The 24,488-nt window shown below is 46.8% G+C and overlaps 1 protein-coding gene across 1 annotated transcript; it reads right to left on the minus strand.

Moving 5' to 3' along the window:
• Positions 1 to 23,573: 23,573 nt before the first annotated feature.
• On the minus strand, positions 23,574 to 24,236 carry CLDN3 (claudin 3). Its single transcript, XM_016199079.2, has one exon. The coding sequence runs from the start codon at positions 24,234 to 24,236 to the stop codon at positions 23,574 to 23,576; it is 663 nt and encodes a 220-aa protein (XP_016054565.1).
• Positions 24,237 to 24,488: the final 252 nt, after the last annotated feature.

Raw genomic sequence — 24,488 nt, forward strand, 5'->3', positions numbered from 1 at the left:
CCCGCAGGCACCTCGCTAGCCGGTCCTGGGCCCCAGCTCCGCCTCCCGCTTTTGCTGAGCCCCGCCCAGTTCCCATTTGAGCTCGGGCCTCGCCCCTCCTGCTATCGCGGAATTTCCCGCCCTCGCTCACATTTCCTTACGTAATCCCAGACAACAGTCCCCGCCCCCCGCCAGCTCCGCCCCCAGCCCGGAGCACTGGCCCTGGCCACACCCTGGGTGGAGCCTTGAAGGATCTGGTACTCCCCCCCCGGGGCGAAACTCCGCGCAGCCCCGCGCTGAATCCGCGCGCGGAGTCTTGGCTCTGCAGCCTCGGAATCCCGTCCCAGCTGCTGTGGATGTCCTGGGTTTTAATGCGGGCTCTGGGCAGCCGCGGGGCAGGCTCTTGGCAAGCCTAGGAGGCACCTGCGCCTGGCGCCGCACCAGGTCCGCGTCTCCGCCCTCGCGCACCGCCTTGGGTGCCGTACTTTCTGTGCCGCGGGGGGGCGCTGGAGAGGCACCTGGAGTGGCTCTCACAGTCGGGGCACCTGCTTGGAGGCTCAGGGCTCCACAGCCCCGCGACTCAGGCAGCACAAACAAGTACTTCTTACCCATCCTGAAGTCGAGGGCTAGAGAAAGAGCTAGGAAGGACTCTAAAGGCTATCTTCAACTATCCGCCACCCCCGTTCTTTACAGATGGGGAAACAGGCAAACCGGAACGTCTGGTCTGCCTTTCATAATGCGAGTCAAAGGGGGAGGCCGCGGCCCTAGCCTGTTTGACTCCGTGGTTAGAGCGTGGGCCCTCGGCCTGAAGGGTCCCGGGGTTCATTCCCGTCAAGGGCACGTACCTCGTGGCAGGCTCAATCCCGCCCCTGTGGGCGTGGGAGCAGGAGCTGGAGGCACCACATGGATGTTTCCCTCTGTTTCTCAGAAAAGCAATGTGTGTGTGGGGGGGATAACAAAAAACCCAAACTCCCTCCGTCCCCCTTTACCAGTAAAGAAATAAAGAAATAATCCCTCCCCCCCTTTCTATAGTATTCTGCTCAGAAACCTTCGGGGACTCCCCATCCCTAAACTTGAAAGTTGAAACTTCATCACTACATCATAAGCCTCCCAAGTATGATCCTACCTATATTTCCACCCATGCTCCCCATTCTCTTACTCCCCAATGAGGCACCCCAAGAACTACACTGCATACCTCCCTTTAGGTCTTTACCCAGTTGCCAGAGTCTAGGATAACTGCCAACTCCTCCTCAAGCCTTCCCAGATTTCCCTGGTTGAAACTAATCTCTTCCACCCTATGTACTTAAAGCATATGAGTCTACTATACAGTATTATAGAGCTGGCCTCTGTGTCCGCCAGAGGCTGCCGGCTCCTGGATGCCAGAGCCATGTTTTGCACATCTGGTGCTAAGTGCAATTGTAATTTTACTGGACGATCTTGGAGAGACTCAGAGCAGTAGCTGAGGCTTAGGTGAAGGTTCAGCTGGTGGCTGGATCTGTGCCCCCTCCAGGAGATGACACTTGGGCTAGCAAGGCTTACAGGGACCTTTCTTTCCGTCTTTAGGGTAAGCTGGGTGGAGTTAGGACCAGTAGGAGGCGTTCTAACTCTAAGGCCTAATAAATAAATGGCTCCCACCTTGACTCAGCCTGAGGACTAGCAGGTGTTTTGTTCTAATCTGAGGGCTTTGAAGTCACCGGGGACTCTACACACACCAGGTGGTGCTATCACTTGTTACCAGCATAATCATTAGAGGAGTGATAAGGACATCTGAGCCCTGGATGGGGGCTGGTCCAAGGCCTGGGAGGGGTCCTCCAAGAGTGGATCAAGCAGTGTTTTTCTAGTTGGTGGAAGAAGAGGAAGGGGGTTCATGTAATGTTGGTGATTCAGAAAGGTAGTATTTTAAATGCTCCCACCCCCATGCCAGCCTGTCTAGCCCAATAAACTGAGCCTGGCCCAGGACCCTTGGCATCGGACCCCAGCTAGAACTCTGGGTCTAAGGGCAGAAACAACCTAGAGACACCCCCCCCCCAACCCTGTCATGTGGCTGGTTAGGGTGAGATCAGCAAGCAGAAAAACCAGTTGGCTGGAGGTTTTCTCTTGTTGCTACCTGGGAAGAACTCTGGTGATAGTGTGTTGGGGGAGGAAGGGTCAACCTGGGGGCTGCCCACCTCAACCCCAGCTTGTTAGGAACAGGCCAGTGTACCCCTGTTGGTGAGGGCCTCCCTGTTGTGGGGAGGTTGAGTGTTAAGTTGCTAGAGGGGAAGCCTCTGAGTCCTGGATATGCTGAGGTGATGGGGGGAGAACTGAGGTGCAGAATAATTCACTACCTCTGAGGAGGTCAAGTCTACACTTCTGTGTCCCTGTCCCCAGAAGTCCCAACCTTCCTTGTAAAGTGAAAACGTAGATGGGGAGGTGAAGTAGCCCAGCTCCAATCGCGTAGCCAGCCCCAATTCCTCCCCCCGCGGAGTGACTTCTGGTGAAGTCCTCCTGCCTTCTAATTGGGGACCTTGGGCCCAAGGGGTGCGGCCTGCGGAGGCAGGGCCACTGCACCCTGGAGGCGGCGGCGTCTAATGAGTTAAAGCGAGGAGGTGGCGGGTGTCCCGTAACCGCACCTGGACCGGTATCGGTCACGTGACCAGGGTTTCACCTGCCCGGCGGAGCGGGGACAATCGGGCCGCCTGTTCCCGGGTTGGTCGCCATGGTGACCGCAGTGCGCCTGGGGAGGTCAGCGGGGCAAATTCCTGCGGGCTGGCGGGGTGGGGCAACAGTGTCAATCTTAGTAGGGCTGGTTGGGGCTCCGGAGCGCCCCTGGAGGTTTCCCGTGGGGCTGTCCCCAGGGGGCCCCTACGTGACTCCCACTAGCCTCCTCCCGCTCCCCCCTCCCCCCACCCCGCTCAGCTTCTGTTCGCAGATTTTGAATCTGCGTTTATTAAGCTGCCAGGACTTTCACATACATTATCTTGTTTAATGCAGCTTTCCCACACGGGAGTGGTAATCCCCTGGGTCTCCCCCAGACTCACCGAGTGCTCTGAGATGATTCACTTCTTCTTTTCTTCCTTCAACAATCCACACGTTTGGACCGTCTCTACTAACCGCCTTTCTACGCACAGGCACCTTTCTAGACACAGCCGTGAAGAAAACGGCAAACTCACGAACCACACAACAGTGGATTCCTCGGAGTGTCTATTTTCTTCAGAGCGGGCTGGAGAAGCCCCTGGGGGCCGTGGTTTGAAGGCAGGGACCGCACATGATTACCCCATAGCTCTGGTGTCAAGAGCACCTCCGGGGGCCTCTGCCACTGCCGCCCCTCCGAGCTCCCCCCAGGCCCACAGGGCCTTGATCTCTTGCTTTCATCCACTCACTTGTTTGCTCCGGGACCTCCCACAGGCCCTGCTAACAGCAACTGTTTGTCGACTTTTTTCTACCCAAGTGCACAGTCACTGTACTCCCAGTAACAGTCTCATCGCGTGCATAGATTCTTAAAGTGCCTGGCGTGAGAGCACCTTCCCTTTTGGAACGGAGGTGGTAGAGGGAATCCTTGTATTTTTTTCTTATTTTTTCCCCTCAATCCCCCCACCTCCAGAGCTGTCTGCCTGCTCTCTTTGAGTCCATCTCTATTTTGCTTAGTAGTTCAGTTTGTTCATTAAACTCCATATGAGTGAAATTACCAGGAAACCCCCTGGTGGGGCTCGGGCTGCATGTCGCTGTATCTAATTCAATGGAGCCAGGGTTGAATCCTATAAGGCGTTTACTGAGAAGGCCGGCCAACCAAGAAGACAGGGAGACTATGAGCGTCCAAAACCTGTCCTAAGGAGTGGCCTGAGGGATAGGGCTATATGGGGCAAACTGAGGCTGGGAATGGAATGCAGCTACTTGCAGTCCTGGAAGTCCGCAGATGTCATTCTTTTGTTCTTGGTCGTGAGGCGGGCTATGTCTCCATAAGGTGATATCGGAACCCATTGTTCACAGCTGCACCACCTCCTTAATTGCTTCAATCCGGGATCAGGGGAGTGTAGGGTGTAAAGGCCTGGGAGAAAGAAGCTTAAGGAAAAAAAACTTAAATCGCTGCTCACATAAGTATATGTGTTCTACAATTTTATAAGTAATATAATTATATTTCAGATTAATTCAGGTGCCCAATCTTTGGACATTATAAGTGCCCCTATCATTTCCCTCTCTGATTAGGTAAGTTAGTTGTTAGTGATCAACCTTACACTATACTAAACCTTATTCTTAAATCTATCATATTGCTGCAGTGCTAAAATCTTTGCTTCTGCAGTGCAGCAATTACCTCTTCTAGGTCTTATGAATTGACATGCGCTAGAAAAGAGAGGCATACACTGAATACAACAAGATATTAGACAAATCATAATAAAGAACGAAATATGAGGAAGGCTTCCTTTATGCCAGTCCAGCTGGGTAGCAAAGATGTAAGAGCAGCAAATTCCTTAGTAAAGAAGCCTTCCCTTTGTTTAACGTGGGAAAGAATATCTTGGACTTTTGTAACTTAAGCTCTATGAGTTCAGAGTTATCAGTTAGATTGAAACAGCACATACCCTTAAAATCTTCACACCCCTGATTGTGTCTGAGTAATAAGTAATCAATGGCCGCTTGATTTTCTAGGACGGCTTCTCTTACTTGCCCCAGTTCCTGACCAATAGCCGCTGTAGCCTGGGAGGTAGAATTCAGAGCTTTTACCATAACACAAGGCAAATTAGTTACTTCAATGTCCAATAATCCTACCATTACTGGAGTGACAAATATAGCCATAGAGATATATTCAGCCTGGCTGAACAGATGTACTTCACCATCGCAGTTTTCTTCTAGTGTGAACTCACGGCGCACCCTCTGAGGATGAGGCTTCCGTGGCAATGTTACAGTCAAGCATCCAACGGTGCAAGGGCCTCCAGCACTATTCATAGGTACATAAGATATGCTGTTAAACCACAGAGCAGGAACCAACCAGGGGGAAGGCAAACATGCCTATTTCCATAAGATATAGAGGAATTTTCTTTTGAACAGTTCAATTGCTGCTGATTTTTCAAAGACAAACAGTTTCCTGGACATCCTGTAAAGTATACACACTCTCCTATGGAACCCCCCTGCTAGTTTAATAGAAAACATAGTATGATCCTGTTCAGCAACAACAGGGCAATTGGTAGCATCTGCTCCCAATGCAGATGAGTCTCCTGACATAGTTTTGGCTCCCAACTTTTCCTGAGGCCTAGATGCTATCTCTAGGGAGGAAAGGTCAGGGAGTCCAAACCGAATGACCCACTGGTCATGCTAAGACGGGCCCTGCTGGTGGGGAGGCCCCACCCTACCTACAATTAATTGCCCCTTGCTAGGCACCTGGGGCTTTCTACTCTGATGACCTTCTGTACCTGGCCCCTTGTCCTTGCTCTGCTTATGTCTGTCTGACTGCCTACTACATCCCTCTCAAGGATCTTGGCTCTGAATTATTTCAGAGAAGAGGGGTGCAATCTCTTCTTATAGCTATTTCCTGTTGAAAGGGGGTGATGTTTTCCTTCAGAGCCAAGAGATCCTTGCTCCCTGTCAGAGGGACAATGAGGCCTGGGCACAAAAGGAGGTTGCGGTGGTATCTAGAGGTGGTTTTCCCTGAGTACAAGTAGGGCTTGTAACCTGGTGGAGACAAACTGTTATAAATTTTAGTATTATTGGGGCAAAGCTAGAACAACAAGAATTATGACATATGGTCTTGTGGAAGGAAAAACAAAACAAAAAGACATTTTAGTTCTAATGTTTTCCTATTGAAACAATTCCCCCCCCCCAAATCACCCTCATTTTATTAAAGAGCTGAATTGAGAGCAATCTCTTTACTGTATTATTCAGTTTTAATTTGGCCTGATTGTTTATATGAACCCAATAAGAATAGCACTTGACCATATAGGCTTTTTAAAATCTGCTTTGCTGGAATCTCATGATTGAGCTTTAATTAGCTCCTCAGGGCAAAGAAGCCGAGCTACCAAGGTTGCCATCAGGTTTTGCCTGCAATACCTATAGACTCGGGTGAATTCCTCAAGTTCTTGAGGTCCCCAAAATGTCTTGAGGGTCTTTCCTTGCCAACCTTCATCCCTTACCTGGAAAGATTGCCCTGAACCATACGACCAAGCAAGGTACCAGGCTTTCTCCAAGGTGCTCTTATTGGCTTCAGAGTCAGTCTTCATTTTCTTGAGGTTTTCTGGTGACATCCAGGGTCCAGGCATATCTGTCTCAGACATGGCATTCCAGTCTAAGTCCTGGTTAATAAAACCACAATTGAAAACTGGTCTTATTGAATTCATGCAAAGAAATGTATTGCCATGACTCACTCATTAAGAAATTGCCAAATTCTGGAGGGACCAGGTAGGGAGAAAAATATAATTTACCTAATTGCTTTAAGAAAAGAAACAAGTTTCCTTATGTCTGAAAAACAGAAAGATTAGAAATCAGAAATACTTTTAACAAAAGTTACTAAAACTATAATTATTTTCCATCCATTCAGTCCTATAATCAATTTTTGTTTCTCTTGATTTTTCTTTTTTAAAAACATATCTTTATTGATTTCAGAGAGAGGAAAGGAGGGGGAGAGAGAGAGCTAGAAACATCAATGATGAGAGTCATTGATCGGCTGCCTAGCCCACAACCTGGGCATGTGCCCTGACCGGGAATATGAACCCCGATCTCCTGGATCCTAGGTCGATGCTCAACCGCTGAGCCATGCACAGCTGGGCTCTCCTGATTTTTCTTGCCAGTACTTCTATCAATCCAGATACTCTATACAGTTCTAATAATTCTCATCCAGTTCAAAGGGGCTGGTCAGAAAATTTATTCTGATCATTCCCTTTGAGATATGTAATTTAAAATAAGTCAGAGTCCTTCCCATGGATCCCTCAGAAGATGTGACATTTCTGCAAATGCATTACAACAGAACAGTGACTATCTCTATATAACAAGAAGAAATTTAAAATGACATGGTATGGATTTAATTATAATGCAATTGACATGGAATCCTGTCCTTTCTGCAAAACACAATATTCCAGAATAACAATTAAAGGTATAAATGAAAATATATTAGAATTTTAGACTCCTGGAGATTTTTACATCTATTTGGATAACATGTATATATAAATAGAATATAGTTATTATTTCTTTACTTGACAAAGCCTCAGTGTACCTTAAGTATAAGCTTTTCCTTCATGAGGAGAGAAAACAAAATCCTTCAGGCATTCTAGGGCCTATTGGGATGACCTAAAGCCAGTTCTGGGTCAAGAAAAAGTTTCTTAAAATTCAAACCCTGGGAAGTTTGTCAAACTTATTTGACCAAAAGATCATATATCATTATTATTATTATTACGAAACAGTATTAGAGTCAAGTGACAAGAGATATTAAACACAAACAGGCTAGTACCACTTCAGTTCCCATGATTAAAAAGATGGCTTCTTTTTTTTTTTTTAAGTAATCAAGTACCTGATTAATATAACATAACATATAACCATTTTAATAATTTATAAAACTTTTGCATCCTAGGCAAATACAGGAAAGACTTTTTAATAAGCTGGAAAGGACTAAACAAATCCTGTATTAGTTCACTTTAGATTCACTTATCTAATTAAATTTATTATTCAGATTACCTATAATTTCCTTTTAAGATTTCTCTTTACAACCCTCCTACAACTTTCACAAACCTTCTTACCCATTCAGAAATAGAGCAACTTACTTTCTTTTTCCCTTCAAAATGCATCTCCATGCCTCATGCCTTCTTTTACCAAAACCATACAATTTCTTTCTAATTAGTTAGAATTCTTAACACTTACAAACCTTAATTTTTAGGTGGCATGTAATTAATTAACATTCCTCAGGTTAGCAATACATTCACATTTTTAAAAGATATATTTCAAATAAAATGCAAGACATATTCATTAACAGATTCAAATCCATCCTCTAGATTCTCTGTAATAAGAAGCTAAAAGTAGGCAAACTCAGACCAATTAATATTTTAGTATCCTGTTATTTCAAAATACCTAGATATTTAATAATTTTTACTATTTAACCCAGCAAAACTCCAGTCTTAAATTACCAAAGACTTTGAAAAACTCTATATATGTATATAATTATTACTGAAAAACCTTATAAAGACCCTTCATTTAGGTTATATATAATTTTTATGCCTTAACAACCTTATGAGATTTTAAACCCAATTATTATTTCCCAAGGCATTTTCTTGGCAAATTTTGTAACTCCTGAGCCTCAGGCAGCCTCAAAGTGAAAATACCTTTTTTTTTTTTTACTGAGTGGGTGGGGTCCTTCCCTCTGCCTGAGGGCATTTCAGCAGCTCTGGCCTTTTTGGGAGAAAAACTTGGGGGGTTTAAAAAGATTTATTTCCCATATGTTTCTTTCTGAGTAGAATATAATAATATGAAATCTCGTACATAAGAAGAGATCTTATCCTATTTTAAAAAAGAAACAAAAGAATTAAATTAAATGAATGAATACTCTCAAAAGGAGGGACTGGGACAGTAGCCTTAGAATCTTTATCTCACACGAACCCAGTGCAGCAAAAGACCTTCATTCTAGGCTGCGCAAAGCCCAGGCAGCAGACAGGACTCCCAGTGTCATAAACGGTGAAGTGCAGACTAAGTCCCTAAAAAGACAAATGCAAGCAAAGAACATCTACAACCAAAGTCACACTGCAGACAGACAGACAAAACTCTCACTAGTTAAGCATTTTAGGCTGCTGATGCCTTGAGAGGAGGGCAGGGCAGCAAGCTCCTCCAATCCCCTCCTCCTGCCTGGGTTCAGCCCGCCACAAGCAGCTGGGGACTCCAGCAAAGTGGGATATGCTCCCATCTTTAAACACACTTTAGGCAAGGTTACACAAGGCAAAACTACCCTAATATACAATATTTAAAGATGAGCACAACAGACAGACATACAACCGTCAGACAACCACTTGCGGCTTACGGTGCACAGCCAGACAGAACACCAGCCCGAAGGGCTGCACCGCACAGGGCTAAGTCTCGCCCCTAAGCTGATCGGGCTGGGGTGCGGAGACCAGGCGGGACCGAGAGAGGCCGCCTGCACCCAGGAGCTGGCCAAGCTCACCCCAGATAGGGGACAACAGGCTACAGACAACAGATGCCCCTTTACGGGGTTACAGAAGCAGAAGTCCACCAGAACGCGGCCCAGCGGGCTGCCAGGTGGGGTTGCCAGAGCATTTCCCATGTTTTCGAGTTATACAACACCCACAAACAACACACAGAGACAGAAGCTACCTTAAATATGCCACTCCTGGCTTACAGTGCCCGGGACTTACCGATCAGATCCGAGCAGGTGCACAAACACCGATTCACCAACAGCGAAGGCGACTGGGAAAGTTCATAAGCGCTTAAGGAAAGTCCCCCTTAAATAACTCGGCAGCTGCTGGGGAGTTTCCGCAGGCGCTTTGCATGAAGTCTCCCAAGTCCAGGCAACCACCCAGAGTCCTTGGCACTCCCCGAAGGGGCTCACCTTAGGGCTCAGAGGAGGGTCGTGGCGGAATCGCCAAAATATGTTACTGGAAAACCTCGGAGGGGCTCGGGCTGCCTGTCACTGTATCCAATTCAACAGGGGCAGGGGTGAATCCTATAAGGCATTTACTGAGAAGGCCGGCCAACTGAGAAGACAGGAGACTATGAGCGTCCAAAACCTGTCCTAAGGAGTGGCCTGAGGGATAGGGCTATATGGGGTAAACTGAGGCTGGGAATGGAATGCAGCTACCTGCAGTCCTGGAAGTCCGCAGATGTCATTCTTTTGTTCTTGGTCGTGAGGCGGGCTATGTCTCCATAAGGTGATATCGGAACCCATTGTTCATAGCTGCACCACCTCCTTAATTGCTTCAATCCGGGATCAGGGGAGTGTAGGGTGCAAAGGCCTGGGAGAAAGAAGCTTAAGGAAAAAAAACTTAAATCGCTGCTCACATAAGTATATGTGTTCTACAATTTTATAAGTAATATAATTATATTTCAGATTAATTCAGGTGCCCAATCTTTGGACATTATAATTGCCCCTATCAAAGTCGTACGGTACTTGTCTTTCTCTAACTGGCTTATTTCACTTAGCATAATATTCTCCAGGTCTATCTATGCTGTCGCAAAGAGAAAAAATTTCTTCCTTTTTACAGCAGAGTAGTATTCCATTTTGTAAGTGTACCACAGCCTTTTTATCCACTCATCTACTGATTGATACTTGGGCTGTTTCCAGATCTTGGCTATTGTAAATAACACTGCAGTGAACATATAGGTGTATGTATATTCTTTCAAATTAGTGTTTTGGGTTTCTTTGGATAAATTGCCAGAAGAGGAATCACTGGCTCATAAGGCAATTCCATTTTCAATTTTTTGAGGTAACTCCATACTGCTTTCCACAGTGGCTACACCAGTCTGCATTCCCACCAACAATGCAGAAGGGTTCCCTTTCCTCCACACCTTCGCCAACACTTGTTTGTTGGGAATCCTTGTATTTTGAAAGCCAGAAACCTCCACTCCCCCTTGAGAAACACCAGCCTGCAAGGTATACTCCAGCCTCCTCTCTCTGCATTTTGAAGCCTTCATTTATTGAACACCTACTATATGCTAGGCACTGGGGATGCAAGGGTGAGCCCAGATCAACTCACAGACCTGGCAGTCTGGTGGGACCTATACTAATGGAAATGTAATCACACACCGAGTAAATACACCAAGGAAAGTGAGAGTATAAAACTGAGGAATCTGACAAGCCCTGGGGTCAGGTAAGGCGGCTGGCTCTGAAGAAGTGATGCTTGAATGGAGAGTTGAAGGTGAGTAGGAGGTGGCCAAGAGAAGGGGTTACAGTTGAGGAAAATGTTCCAAAAGTGGGAACACCTTGTGCCATGGCAAAGCCATCCCATCTCCCAGTGCAGAATCTTAGGAGTCATTCTTGATGCCTCCTCCTTCCTTACCTCCCCCAACCAATTCCTCACATAGTTCTGTTGGTTCTTATCTCCCAGATAGCTCTGATATCCACCCAATTCTCTCCATCTCTGTGGCCTCATTTCTCCCCTGCATTGCTGCCTCTTCAATGGACTTGTCCATTTTGGCCCCTCCAGTCCCTAAATGGTAACCAGCATGATCTTTTCCAAACATATAATGTATTTCTATGTTAATGTAGTTTCTTCCTTCCTACATTTTTCTGTGCTCTGGGTTCTGTGCTCATTGCCCCGGGGATGCATATATGTGGCAGACCCGAAAGTAGAAAAGCTGGTTTCAAAGCTGAAGCCCTGAGGGGAAGGGAATGCCTCAGCAGAGACAAGTGTCTTGGCCAAGAATAAGAGGGGGGAGGGGTCTACCACCTGCTTCTTGGCAGGGTCCCCGGAGAGAAATGGCTCAGGGGTTTACTAGGCAGGCAGGACCACAGGCAGCTTATAAAATATTCCTAGGTCTCAAGCCCAAACAGACAGTGTAAACCACAAGACTGAAGGGGCCAATGAGACTGGATGGTGATGTCTTAGCAGTGATCACTGTTGCCTGAGGGCTGGATGCTGTCCAACCTCCACCCCCCATCCCCCACCCCCTCCCCTCCCCTCAGCAAATTGGGTCCTGCTGAATATCCTGGAACTGTGTCTGACCTCAGGAGAATTAAAGTTCAACTTGTTTCCAACTGCCTGGGAAGAATGGACTATCCAGGGAATAAAGTCCTTGAATGTCTGAGTTTGTGGACTGACTTTCATAATTGCCACAATGCTATACACTTTTGTCAACTGACTTTCTTTTTCTTTTAACATATTTATTTATTGATTTTAGAGAGAGAGGAGGGGGAGAGAGAGAAACATCGCTTTACTGTTCCACTTATTTATTCATTCATTGGTTGTTTCTGGTATGTGCCCTGACTGGGGATCAAACTCGCTACCTTGGCATGTTGGGGACAATGCTCTAACCAACTGACCTAACTGGCCAGGGCCAAACTGACTTTCTTTTTAAATCAACAATCCAATAATTCATCCAACACATACTTACTGAGCACCTGCTAATATCAAGTATGAATTGTAGAGCTAGGAATATGGCAATAACATGTACCTATTTCTCAAGAAACACAAAAACAAAATCCTCCAGCTCTTCTACTCTCCAGTGGGGAAGATAGGACATAAACAAAGAAATATATATGTAAGTACAAATAGTGATAAATTCAGGGAGTAGAGTACTGTGTTCAATAATTGGGGTGGGAGCTAATAAGTAGGGTGATAAGGAAAGACCTCAGGTAAGGTGAAATCTGAAGGATAAGAAGGAAGCAGTCGTATTATATGAACACCAGGGGTAAAGTGTTCTAGGTAGAGGGAATAGCAAGTGCAAAGGCCCTGAGGTGCACAAGACCTTTCCTTGTTGGAGGAAGTTGGAGCAAAGAAAGCAAGGGGAGAAAAGGCATATATGAGGTGGGCTGGGGTTGGTCCAAGCAGGGAGCTGCTAGGAGATTTGGTCATTATTCTAAGAGAAATGTTTAAGCATGAAGAGACATGATTTACATTTTATGGGGATGTTTGGCTGCATGGGAGAAGGTGGGGGACAGATTAAAAAGGATATGGATGGGGTGGAGGAAATCAGCTAGGAGGCTATTGCAGTTGTCTACTTAGGACATGATGGTAATCTTTGACTGGGAGATGGCTGTGGAGGTATAGAGGGAGAGACAGATTTGAGATAATATTTTGACTTAGAATCAGTAGGATTTGATTAAGAATTGGGTGGGTAGAGAGGAAGATGGCGATAAGGGAAAGGAAGAAATCAAGGACAACTCCCAAGTTTCTGTACAGAACACATGGGTGGGTAGTTCTGTTTGGATGGGGAAGTCTGGAGAAGAACATTTATTTTTTTATTTTTTAAAATATTTTTTATTGATTGCAGAGAGACAGGAAGGGAGAGGGAGAGAGAGATAGAAACATCAATGAGAGAGTCATTGATTGGCTGCTTCCTGCACACCTCCTGTTGGGGATCGAGCCTGCAACCTGGGCATGTGCCCTGACCAGGAATCGAACCAAGATCTCCTGGATCATAGGTGGATGCTCAACCACTGAGACACACTGGCTGGGAGAGAAGAACATTTATTTTTTTCTCTACAGGGTACCAGTGGTAGGGAGAATCTAGAGTTCCACTTGAGACATGTTAAGTTCGAGATGCCAATGAGATATCATAATATAGTTATCCCTCCATATCCATGGGTCTCACATCCACGGATTCAGCTAACTGTGGATCAAAAATAACTTGGGAAAAATCCCATAAAGTTCCAAAAACAAAACTGGAATTTGCCGCACACTGAGCACTAGGCTGAATCCACATGAATGAAGTGGTATTAGGCATACCCTGCTGTACTCTCTATGCAAATACAGCCCCATTTCATATAAGGGACTTGCTTATCCTTGAATTTTGGACCTGTGGGGGTCCTGGAACCAATCCCACTGGGGATATTGAGGGACGACTATAGTTAACATTCACTGAGTGCTTAACATGTGCCAAACGCTGTTCTAAGTGCTTTATATCCATTAACTCATTTGATCCCCCTAATGACTGTGAAAGGGTATGTGTATTATTTATGATCCCTTCTTTATAGCTGAGAGAATAGAGCCAGAGGGAGGTTAATTAATTGCTCAGGATCACAAAGTTTGGGGGTGCAGGCCAGGATCCAATCCCTAGTGACTGGGCTCTAGGAGCCATGCTGTTAACAGTTGCCCTCCACTACCTCGGTAGTATCCAAAGAGGCCTGAATGGGGAGCTTGGAGCAGAAGCCCAAAAGCCAGAGGATGTTAAAACCATGGGAATGGGTGAGACAATCAGAGGGGACAACAGCACATTAGAGGAAGAGTAGAGGGCCCAGGAAGGAGGACCCTTGCAGTTAGGTAGAGGAAGACCAGGGAAGGGAGGTGGAGGAGTGGGCAGAGAGGGAAGAGTAAGGCCAGGTGCGGATGCTGTCACAAAGGGCAGGATAAATGATGGTCCTGAAGGGGAGGGAGCAGTCAACTATGTCAAAAATTGCTGAGAGTTGTAAGTCCCAGACTGAAAAATGGCTATTGGTCATGGCAACCTGGAGGCCTCTGGGGACCTTGCCAGAGCAGCTGGAAGTTGTGAAAGAGAGGGGACAGGAGCAGACCGGAGTGGCTGGTTGGCATGTGGGTGGGGAAGAAGTGAAATTGGGGTGAGATAACTCTTGACAAGGTGAGCAGAGAAATGGGGTGACATCTGTTTGGAAATGTGAAGTCAAGGAAACTTCTTTCTTTTTAAAGAAGAGACATACCTCCCTGATCAGTGTGGCTCAGTTGGTTGGGCGTCATCCTGTGCCCTGAAAAGTTGTCTGTTGATTCCTCGTTGGGGTACTTGCCCTGGTTTCAGGCTTGATCGCTGGTGGGGTGTGCAGGAGGCAGCCAATGGATGCTTCTCTCTCTCTAAAAAAAATATAAAAACATCTTAATACAGAATAGAACCAAAAAACCCAGAAATACCTAAACATGTTTGTATGTTGATGTGAAGGATACAGTAGAGAAGGGGTGACATTTGATAATGCAAGAGAAAGAAGGTATTTCTGAGGTCTCTTTTCTATGTCAATACAGATCTACCTTTTCTCTTTTAACTTTTTAATATGAAAACATATATGAAGGGAGATAGAAGGGGAACCTCCATATACCCATCACCCGACTTCAACAATTATCAACTGAAGGCCAATCTTTTTTAAATTAAATTAAATTTATTGGGGTGACATTGTTTAATACATTATATAAGTTTCAAGTGTACAATTCTTTTTTTAAATCCTCACCCGAGGATATTTTTTCCATTGCTTTTCAGAGGGAGTCGAAGGGAGAGAGAGAGAAGCATTGATGAGACAGAGACACATCGATCAGCTGCCTCCTGCACGCCCCCCACTGGGGACTGAGCCCACAACCCGGGCATGTGCTCTGACTGGGAATCTAACTGGTGATCCCTTGGTTTATGGGTCGACTCAACCACTGAGCCACACTGGCCGTGCAAGTGTACAATTCTATAATGCATCATTTGTATATTGCACTGTGTTCTCACCATCCAAAATCTAGTCTCCTGTCGCTGTATATTTGGCCCCCTTTACCATCTTTATCCCACCCCCCCTTTCCTCTCTGGTAAGTACCATACTCTTGTCTGTGTCTATGAGTTTGTTCTGTTTGTTTTTTGTTTTCTGTTTTCTGTCCCACATATGAGTGAAATCATATGATTCTTGCCCTTTTCCATTTGATTTATTTCTTAGCATAATACTCAAGATCCTTCCATGTTGTTGAAAATTGAAGTATTTATCCTTTCTCATGGCTGAGTAATATTCCATTGTATATATGTATCACATCTTCTTTATCTAATCATGTTCTTTGGTTAATCTCTCCCCGTCCCCTCTCCCCCTTCCCACTGAGATCACTTATTTTGTTCCATGAATTCTGGACCTATTTTGTTTGTTAGTTTATTTTGTTCATTAGATTGCACATATAAGTACGGTCGTGTGATATTTGTCCTTCTTTAACGGGCTTATTTTGCTTAGGATAATTCTCTTCAGGTTCCTCCATGCTGTCTCAAAGGGTATGAGCTCTTTCCTTTTTACAGCTGCATAGTACTCCATGGTGTAAATGTGCCACAGCTTTTTTATCCACTCATCTGCTTATTGGCACTTGAGCTGTTTCCAGATCTTAGCTATTGTAAATAGTGCTGCTATGTACATAGGGGTGCATATATTCTTTCTGATTAGTGTTTCAGGATTCTTAGGATATGCTCCAAGAAGTGGGATCGCTGGGTCAAATGGCAGTTCCAATTTTAACTTTTTGAGGAACCTCCATACTGCTTTCCATAGTGGCCGCACCAGTCTGCATTCCCACCAGCAGTGTACTAGGGTTCCCCTTTCTCCACACCCTCACCAGCACTTGTGGTTCGTTGTTTTGTTGATGGAGCCATTCTGACAGGTGTGAAGTGATACCTCATTGTGGTTTTAATTTGCATCTCCCTGATGATTATCGACACTGAGCATTTTTTCGTGTTTATTGGCCATCCGTATGTCCTCTTTGGACAAGTGTCTCTTCAGGTTCTTTGCTCATTTTTTAATTGGATTGTTTGTCTTCCTGGTGTGGAGTTGTATGAATTCTTTGTATATTTTGGAAATTAACCCCTTATCAGGTGTATCATTGGCAAATATGTTCTCCCATACAGTGGGTTCCCTTTTCATTTTGTTGATGGTTTCTTTTGCTGTGCAGAAGCTTCTTAGTTTGATATAGTCCCATTTGTTTATTTTTTTCCTTTGTTTTCCTTGCCCTAGGAGATGTATTGGTGAAAATACTGCTACATGAAATGTCTGAGATTTTACTGCCTATGTTTCTTCTAGGATTTTTATGGTTTTGCAATTTACATTTAAGTCTTTTTTCCATTTTGAATTTTCTCTTGTGTATGGTGTAAGTTGGTGGTCTAGTTTCATTTTTTTGCACATACCTGTCCAATTTTCCCCACACCACTTATTGAAGAGACTGTCTTTACTCCATTGTATGCTCTTGCCTCCTTTGTCAAATATTAATTGACCATATTGGTGTGGGTTGATTTCTGAGGTCTCTGCTCTGTTCCATTTGTCTATATGCCTGTTCTTGTGCCAGTACCAGGCTGTTTTGATTACAATGGTTTTGTAGTATAGTTTGATACCCAGTATTGTGATCCATCCAACTTTATTTTTCTTTCTCAAGATTGCTGTGGCTATTTGGGGTCTTGTTGATTCCATATACATTTTTGGAATATTTTTTCTAGATCTGTGAAATATGCCATTGGTGTTTTAGTAGAGATTGCTTTGAATCTGTAGATTTCTTTGGGTAGTATTGTTACCAGGAAACTCCTGTGGGGTTTGGGCTGCCTGTCTTTGTGTCCAATTCAATGGAGGCAGGATTGAATCATATAAGGCATTTATTGAGAAGGCCAGCCGACCAAGAAGACAGGGAGCATATGAGCATCAAAACCTATCTTAAGGAATGGCCTGAAGGATAGGGTCATATAGGGAAATGGGGTAAACTGAGGCTGGGAATGGCATGCAGCTATTGTGCAGCCCCAGAGGTCTGCAGGCATAAACTATTGTTCTTGGTCATCTAGAGATGTCTCGATAAGATGATATCTTGACTCCTGGGTGGGTCGGCCTGACCAGGCCTGTTCAATGATACGTTGTCCACAGCTGCTCACCTTAATCGCTTCGTCTGGGATCAAGCAGAGTGTACGGGTGCAAAGGCCTAGAGAAAAGAAACTTATAAGTGATATAATTATATTTCAGATTAATTCAGGTGCTCAATCTTTAGATATTATAAGTGCCCCTATCAGTATGGACATTTTAATGAGATTAATTATTCCAATCCATGAACACGGTATATGCTTCCACTCGTTTGTATTTTCTCTACGTATCTTTTGATCTTTTCTTTGACCCAGTAGTTGTTCAGTAGCATGTTATTTAATTTTTGCATAGTTGTGATTTTCCCAGCTTTTTTTTTTCCTGTTGATTTTCAGCTTCAAACAGTTGTGGTCAGAGAATATGCTTGCTATGATTTCAATTTTCTTAAATTTGTTAAGACCAGTTTTATGCCCCAACATATGGTCTATCTTTCATAATGTTCCATGTGCATAGAGAAGAAAGTATACATTCTGGTGTTCTGGGATGAAAAGCTCTGTAAATATTGATTATGCCCATTTGGTCTAATGTGTCATTTAAGGCTGATATTTCATTATTGATTTTCTTTATTGATTTACTGGTTGAATGCTCTATCCATTTCTGTTAGTGGGATATTTAGGTCCTCTAACATAATTGTATTCTTATAAGTTTCTCCCTTTAGTTCTGTTAGTGATTGCTTTATATATTTTGGTGTTCCCAGGTTGTGTGCATATATATTGTGTTATGTCACTTTGATGTAGTGTCCTCTTTATCATTGTATAATGTCCATCTTTGTCTCTTGTTACCTTTTTTATTTTCAAGTCTGTTTTGTCTGATATAAGCATGGCTACACCTACTTTTCTCTGGATGCCATTTGCTTGGAGTGTTGCCTTCCACCTCTCCACTTTTAGCCTATGTTTGTCTTTGTAGCTGAGATGGGTCTCCTGAAGGCAACATATGGTAGGGTCTTATTTTTTAATCCATCCTGCTGCTCTGTGCCTTTTAATTGGTGAGTTCAGTCCATTTACAGTTAGGGTGACTGTTGATATATGAGGACTTCTCAAGGCCAATCTTGTTTCATCTGTACCCCATGTATCTCCTCTCCCACCTGCACATTATTTTGAAGTAAGTGTCAGTTACCATATCTGTAAATATTTCATCTGTAAGTATTTCAGTATGTTTCTCTTAAAGGTAAGAACTATTTTGTGTGTGTGTGTTTATTAACATAAACCATCATATCATTTACACACTTTAAAAAGTAATAATTCCTTGTGATAACTTAAAAATGAAAAGGCCTTTCAAAGTGAGAGGCAAACAAGCATTTATTTGAGATCAATAGAAATAGTCATTCAGGAATCATTAATTTAGGCAGAAGCTCAAATAATGTTCTGACTAGGAGATAAAGGCAAGAGGTATTTACAAGAAGAGGAAGAGGGACAATTCCATCAATAGAAGGAAGGTAGCATAACATAGTAATGTTAATTCTAAATAACGTTTTAAATTTTCAGTCCAATAGTCATCAGCTAGTATTCATAATAACCGCTTTCTTGTTATTTTTGCAAACAGTATTTTTTTTGAGGCACAAGTTTGCTTAGGCCCAGTCCTAGGGTTTTTTGCCCTGTTTTAACATTTGAACTATAAGATGTGCAAGGCAGTTCCTCTGGCATGGCAGCTCTGGCTCCATTTTAAAGCGACTCTGTTTATATTTTGTTTACACTTATCAATTATCAATTATCCACTCAGCGTTCAAATTTCTAATTGTCTCATAAATGACATCAACTTTTTAAGGGTTTGATATGTCTTTTAAGTCTCTTGATCTATAGGTTTCTTTACATCTCAATTTTTCCCCCTTGAAAATTTTTTGTTGAAGAACCAACCCATTTATTTGTCCTATAGAGTTCTCCACATCTGGCTTTTGCTGATTGTATTCCCTGTTAATGTGCTCCTCTCTCCTTTGCCCGGCCTGTAAATTGAAACCTGATCTAGAAAACCAATCAGATTCAGGTTTGATTTTTCTGCACAACTACTTCATAAGAGACGTTGTATTTGATTCCTTTTTAATGGCAGCCAACTTGTACTGGTTAGGACACCTTTGGCTGGAAACCCCAGGTCAAACTGGCTTAAGCAATAAGAAAAGCTGCATCTATCGTAGCCAGAGATATAGGGAACGCCCAGGGGCCCCAGGGAGGTGACAGTTACTGGACAGAACTGTTTCCATGGCTCCAGGTTCCTCCCTTCCAGACTGATGTTTCATCATTGGCCTCACTGTGTAATGCCTACATTACAGGCTTCTTATGTGGATCACAGGGACAGTGTCACGTCTCTTACAGATGAGAGTGAGAGGTGGTAAGTGACTTGCCCAAGGTTCCTCATTAAGCAGCAGGGCCAGTGCTCTCGCTCTCTTCTTTACCTGCTCTTTACTTGTCTTGGCACAGATAACCTTTAATGGAGCCCGGGTAGGGGAGGGAGAAGGAAGGACTGTCTGTTCTTCCCTGTCTGCTGCAGACCTTGAGAGAGCCACAATAAATACTGTTTGTTTGATATAGCACTTGGCTTTTGGTCTCAGCAGGAGGAAGAGCTAGAACAGGTGTGGCAAGACCAGAGAGCCTGCTGCACCACAGTGGAAGGTGCGGTGGGACAAAGCCCCAGGGCCTGGCAGTGGGTTTCAGGGCTGTGGACTGTAAAGAAACACAGGAACTTTCTCAGGATGCAGACATCTCCCTCATGTTTCCAGGTGCCTGCCTGGCTGAATACACCAACATACTAACAATACTTACTCTCCTTAATTAAGGTCCTCCTGTGTGCCTAGCATTGTGCCAGGCACTCTTCATGCACACAGGCATGCTTTCATCCCACAAGCTGGTGCTGGTCTGCACTGGGTGCTCCAGACAGAAACTCAGGACAGTTCCCCTGACCTTGGAAGATGACCTTCTGGAGGGGAAATCTGACAAGAAACAAAACAACAACATAGCGTAGTATATGCTGTGATGGGGTGAGAGTAGGCTGCATGGGAACCCGGAATATGACTCAGCTAATCCTCGACACAGCCCAATGCTATTATATCCATTTAGTAGATGAGAAAACCGAGGCTCAGAGGAGTGAGTTGCCCTGCTTTCCTAGTCAGTTTGGTTCTAATTTTCTTCTGCAGGGGGTGATAAAGCTAAAAATGGGGGTGAAACGATGAGCTGGGGAGGCCCTCATGAGTCATCTGGTCCAAGCCCCTTATTGAAATAATGGGGAAACTGAGAGCCAGAAGGGGAAGAGAATTGCTCAGGCACCCGGGAAAAGGGGCAGATCTAGAAAGCAGCTAACTCCCAGTCCAGTGTGTTCCTTGACATCAAATGCCTTTCTCTTCTCCACCCATCTGAAGATTTCCTGGGGCCCCCTCATGTAGAACCCTCAACTTGTGCTGAAAATTCCACCAACTCTGTTTAGATCCCAAACTCAAGAAAGAATAAGAGGAGGATGAGTTCGGACAGACCCCGAAGCCAGGCAAGGATGTCTGTGCCTGTTGGGGGGGGGGGTGATGTAAAATAGAGTAGGGCACCTCACTACCCCCAAGGAGGCCCCAGTGTAGCCCAGTCTTGGGGAGAGACCAGGGAGCCAGAGGAGAGTCTGAAGCCCTGAGTCCTTCCCACCCCACCCCACCCCACCCCACCCAAGGATCCAACCTATGTCCCTTCTCTGCCACATCCTTCTGGCTTGGCCGTGCTGGGGGTGGGCTGGCTGGCTCTGGGCCTGAGGTTGCAGGTCTGCCACAGGCAGTGTTGTGTCCAGGCTGCTCTCTTGAAGCTAGCGGTATATGAGTAAACTTGCTCCTGCCTGCAAGGTTCTCTGGGACAAAGAAGCCACCTGGTACCCTTCAGTTCTGGCTTGGCCCAACCTAGATCCTTGGCCAGAGACTATGGGGATGAAGTCAGATGCAACCACTTGGTTCTCTACCCACCCCCCAAATCCCATTCCAGAGAGGTCCAGAGAACCTTTCTTCTCTCAGTTCCCTCCCTGTCACCTGTTGCTCAGCCTCTCTCTCTGATCCTTCCCCTCACTGAGGCCCCCCCACTGAGCCCCTCTGCCTTTTCTGAGCCTACATCTCCTCTCCAGCTCTCCCTAGAACCCCTCTCCATAATTTGTCTCCTTCATCTTCATAGCCAGTCACTCTCCCTATTTCCTTCCCCTCAGGTTAGAAGAGCGGTTCCCAAGGGGGAACTGGTTGGAGAGAGCAATGACAACCCCAAGTCCTTCCCTGAATCTCACAGAGGATGACCTGAAGCTAGGGTACTCTTGCTATTGATAGTAACCTACTTCCTCTTCCTTGGATCATACAGAGTGACAACAGGGTCAGTCAGTGTTCCTTAACCAGAGGAGAATTTGGGGGGAGCTAAGTGGAGTCTTCTACTGAAAAATCGGACTGCCACCGGAACTTTTTGCTTTAGTTTTGCTTCAGGCAAAGAAGTTCGAGATACAATAACTTTGAAACAATTTCAAGACTCCCCAACCTTAAATACCTGTCCCGTGCCCCTCACTCCCCCTCAAGTTGCTAACTTGGCCCCGATTCCCGTTATAAGCAAACCTCTTGCATGCAGGGTCTACATGTTCTGCTTTTGCTTCTCTTCTCCCACTCACTTTTCTGTCCTCTGCGTCTGCCCCCACGCCTCTTGCTAAGGCCACCAGTGATCACCTCGCTGCTTTTGATCTCACAGCTCCTCCTCAGGTCTCATCTTGCCTGACCACTTCTGCAGCCTTGGACACTGTGGCCAATGCCCGCCTTCTTGAAACTCTTCCTCCCTTTGGTTTTTAGACTGACCTCATCCACTCCCTGGTTTCGGTTCCCTTCTGTAAGCTAACAATAGCCAAGTTTACCACTCCTGAGTTCCAGAGCTCTCTATGTGCCCAGCCACTTCCTGGACACCTCTGCCCGGAGGTCCTACAGACTCGCCAAACTGTATACTCAAACCTGAACCCATCATCTCCCCCCAGTAATCTGGTCTCCTATTTTGGCAAATGGCACCACCATCCAATTAATGACCTAGGGGGGGAAATTGGGGCTCTCCTAGTTCTGCCCTCTTCCCCACCCTGCATACCCAGATGGTTCCAAGCCCTGCTCATCTTGTTTCCTTAACAGCCCCATCAGGCCCTGCTTCCAGCCCTGCTGTCCCTGCTTTATTTCTGACCTGCATCACTTCATACTGGGATGGCTACATAGTCTCTTAGATGGTCTCTCACCTTCATTGGCCTCCCTGAATCCCAGCTCTGCAGGGCCTGCTGGAGAGGTTATTTTAGAACATATCTCTGACAAGGTGAGTCCCTTCCACGATTCCCGTAACACCAGAGTAAGATCCAAAGTCTGTCCTTCCACCCAGGAGACACTCCATGCCTTCATCTTCTCTGAGCCCCTGGGCCTCATCGCCACTTCCTTTCTCACCTTGCTATCTATCCAGCCATGTGGAATTTCTTTTTCCTGGCTCTGGGCACAGGCTCCCTTTCCCAATGCCTGAACCTCCTGCACCTTCTCCAAGATGCCAGTGCTTCTGAGTCCTCCTTGGGGTATCCCAGAAAGAAAAGAGGCCCCCTCTCTCACCTCTCCCCCCAGGTGAGAAGATTCTGCCCAGTATTACTTTTGGTTAAAAACAAAACAAAACACAATAGGTCTTTGTGTTCTCCTTTTCCAAATATGAAATCATAGCATTGAATGTGGTCTTTCATGCAGCGCAGGGGAGATTACGGTGTGCAACCACGCTGTGGAAAACTGATGCCTCAAGCACAAACCCAAATGTCACAGCCTGGAGAAGAGGGTCCCTGACACCCTCCCCCCTCTCCCCTCCCCCACGACTCTGCCACAACCTGCTGGAAGTGCCCACACCTGCCTCTCTAAGGTTGTACCTTTATTGTCTGAATCCCAGTGAGCAGGCCAAATGACCGCCAGCCCCCAGTGCCGTTTACAACCTCGCTTTCTCGGTTACTGAACCTTTCTTCCTCTCTAGGCTTCATCCCTAGCAGCATCCAGCCAAGGCCAACCCTTTCAGGTAGCGGGAGACCTGTCTGCGGCACTCAGGACAAGCAGGCGCGCAGGCAACTGCAAAACGAAAGGCTTTTATTGAAGAATATCAAGTGGCCCCTTTCAGGGCTGCCAATGCCTGCCCAACACGGGCTTTGGGGCCTGGGCCCGAGGGGGTGGGCGAGGGGGCGGGGAAGTAGCCCTGGCCGCCCCACTCGGCGCTCCAGAGGGGGAGGTTTCATTGTCTTTGCGGGCTGCTCCCCAGGCTTGGGTCCCGCTGCCTGTCGCCGGAGGGGTGGCAGCCGGGGAAGAGGGCGGCGGGCGGGCCCCGCCCAGTCCAGCGAAAGGGCTGCCCGACGCCCGGGCCGGGCGGGCTTCCGACGCAAGGCTGCGCGCCGGGCGGTGGGCGCTCCAGCGCGAGGGCGGAGGGCGCGCGGCTGCTCAGACGTAGTCCTTGCGGTCGTAGGCTGTGCCGGTGCCCGTGCCTGGCCCAGCCGAGCGCGGCGCCGAGTAGAGGATCTTGGTGGGCACGTATTTCTTCTCCTGCGGCGGGCACGAGCAGCACAGCAGCGCGCCCCCCAGCAGCTGCAGCGCCGCGGCCGCCCAGCCCACGTACAGGCCAGAGCCTATCTCGCGCTTCTGCGAATCGGGCACCAGGGGGTTGTAGAAATCCTGGACGATGGTGTTGGCCGACCAGGACACCGGCACGAGGGTGAGCAGGGCGGCCAGCAGGAAGAGCACGCCCGCCACGATGGTGATCTTTGCCTTGGCGGTGTCGTCCTGCACGCAGTTGGTGCACTGGGCGCCCACGAGCGCCACGAGGAGCCCAAAAGCGCCCAGGAGGATGGCGACCACTATGAGGGCGCGGGCCGCCTGCAGGTCCTGCGGCAGCGCCAGCAGCGAGTCGTACACCTTGCACTGCATCTGGCCGGTGCTCTGCACCACGCAGTTCATCCACAGGCCCTCCCAGGTGATCTGTGCGGTGATGATGCTGCTGCCGATGAAGGCCGTCACCCGCCACATGGGCAGCGCACAGCACACGATGGTGCCCAGCCAGCCCAGCACGGCCAGCGCGGTGCCCGTGATCTCCAGGCCCATGGACATGGCTGCCGCTCCAAACCCGGCTCTGCCGGGGGGCTCCGGGGGCGGGGACGACGAGGGGCCTCGGCCGCTGGGCCTGGGCAGGAACTGCGGCAAGCCGACTAAGGGACGCCCCGACGGACGGACGGACGGACGAATCGCGCGCTCGCTAACGGCTCCTCTCCGCGGGCTCGAGCGCGGCCGCGTCGGCACCTGCCTGAGGCTTGTGGGCGGGCGGCGGCGGCTGAACTGGCCCCGAGTTGGGGCCGATTGGTC

Source organism: Miniopterus natalensis, chromosome 3, assembly GCF_054644295.1.
Source record: "Miniopterus natalensis isolate mMinNat1 chromosome 3, mMinNat1.hap1, whole genome shotgun sequence".
NCBI lineage: Eukaryota > Metazoa > Chordata > Mammalia > Chiroptera > Miniopteridae > Miniopterus > Miniopterus natalensis.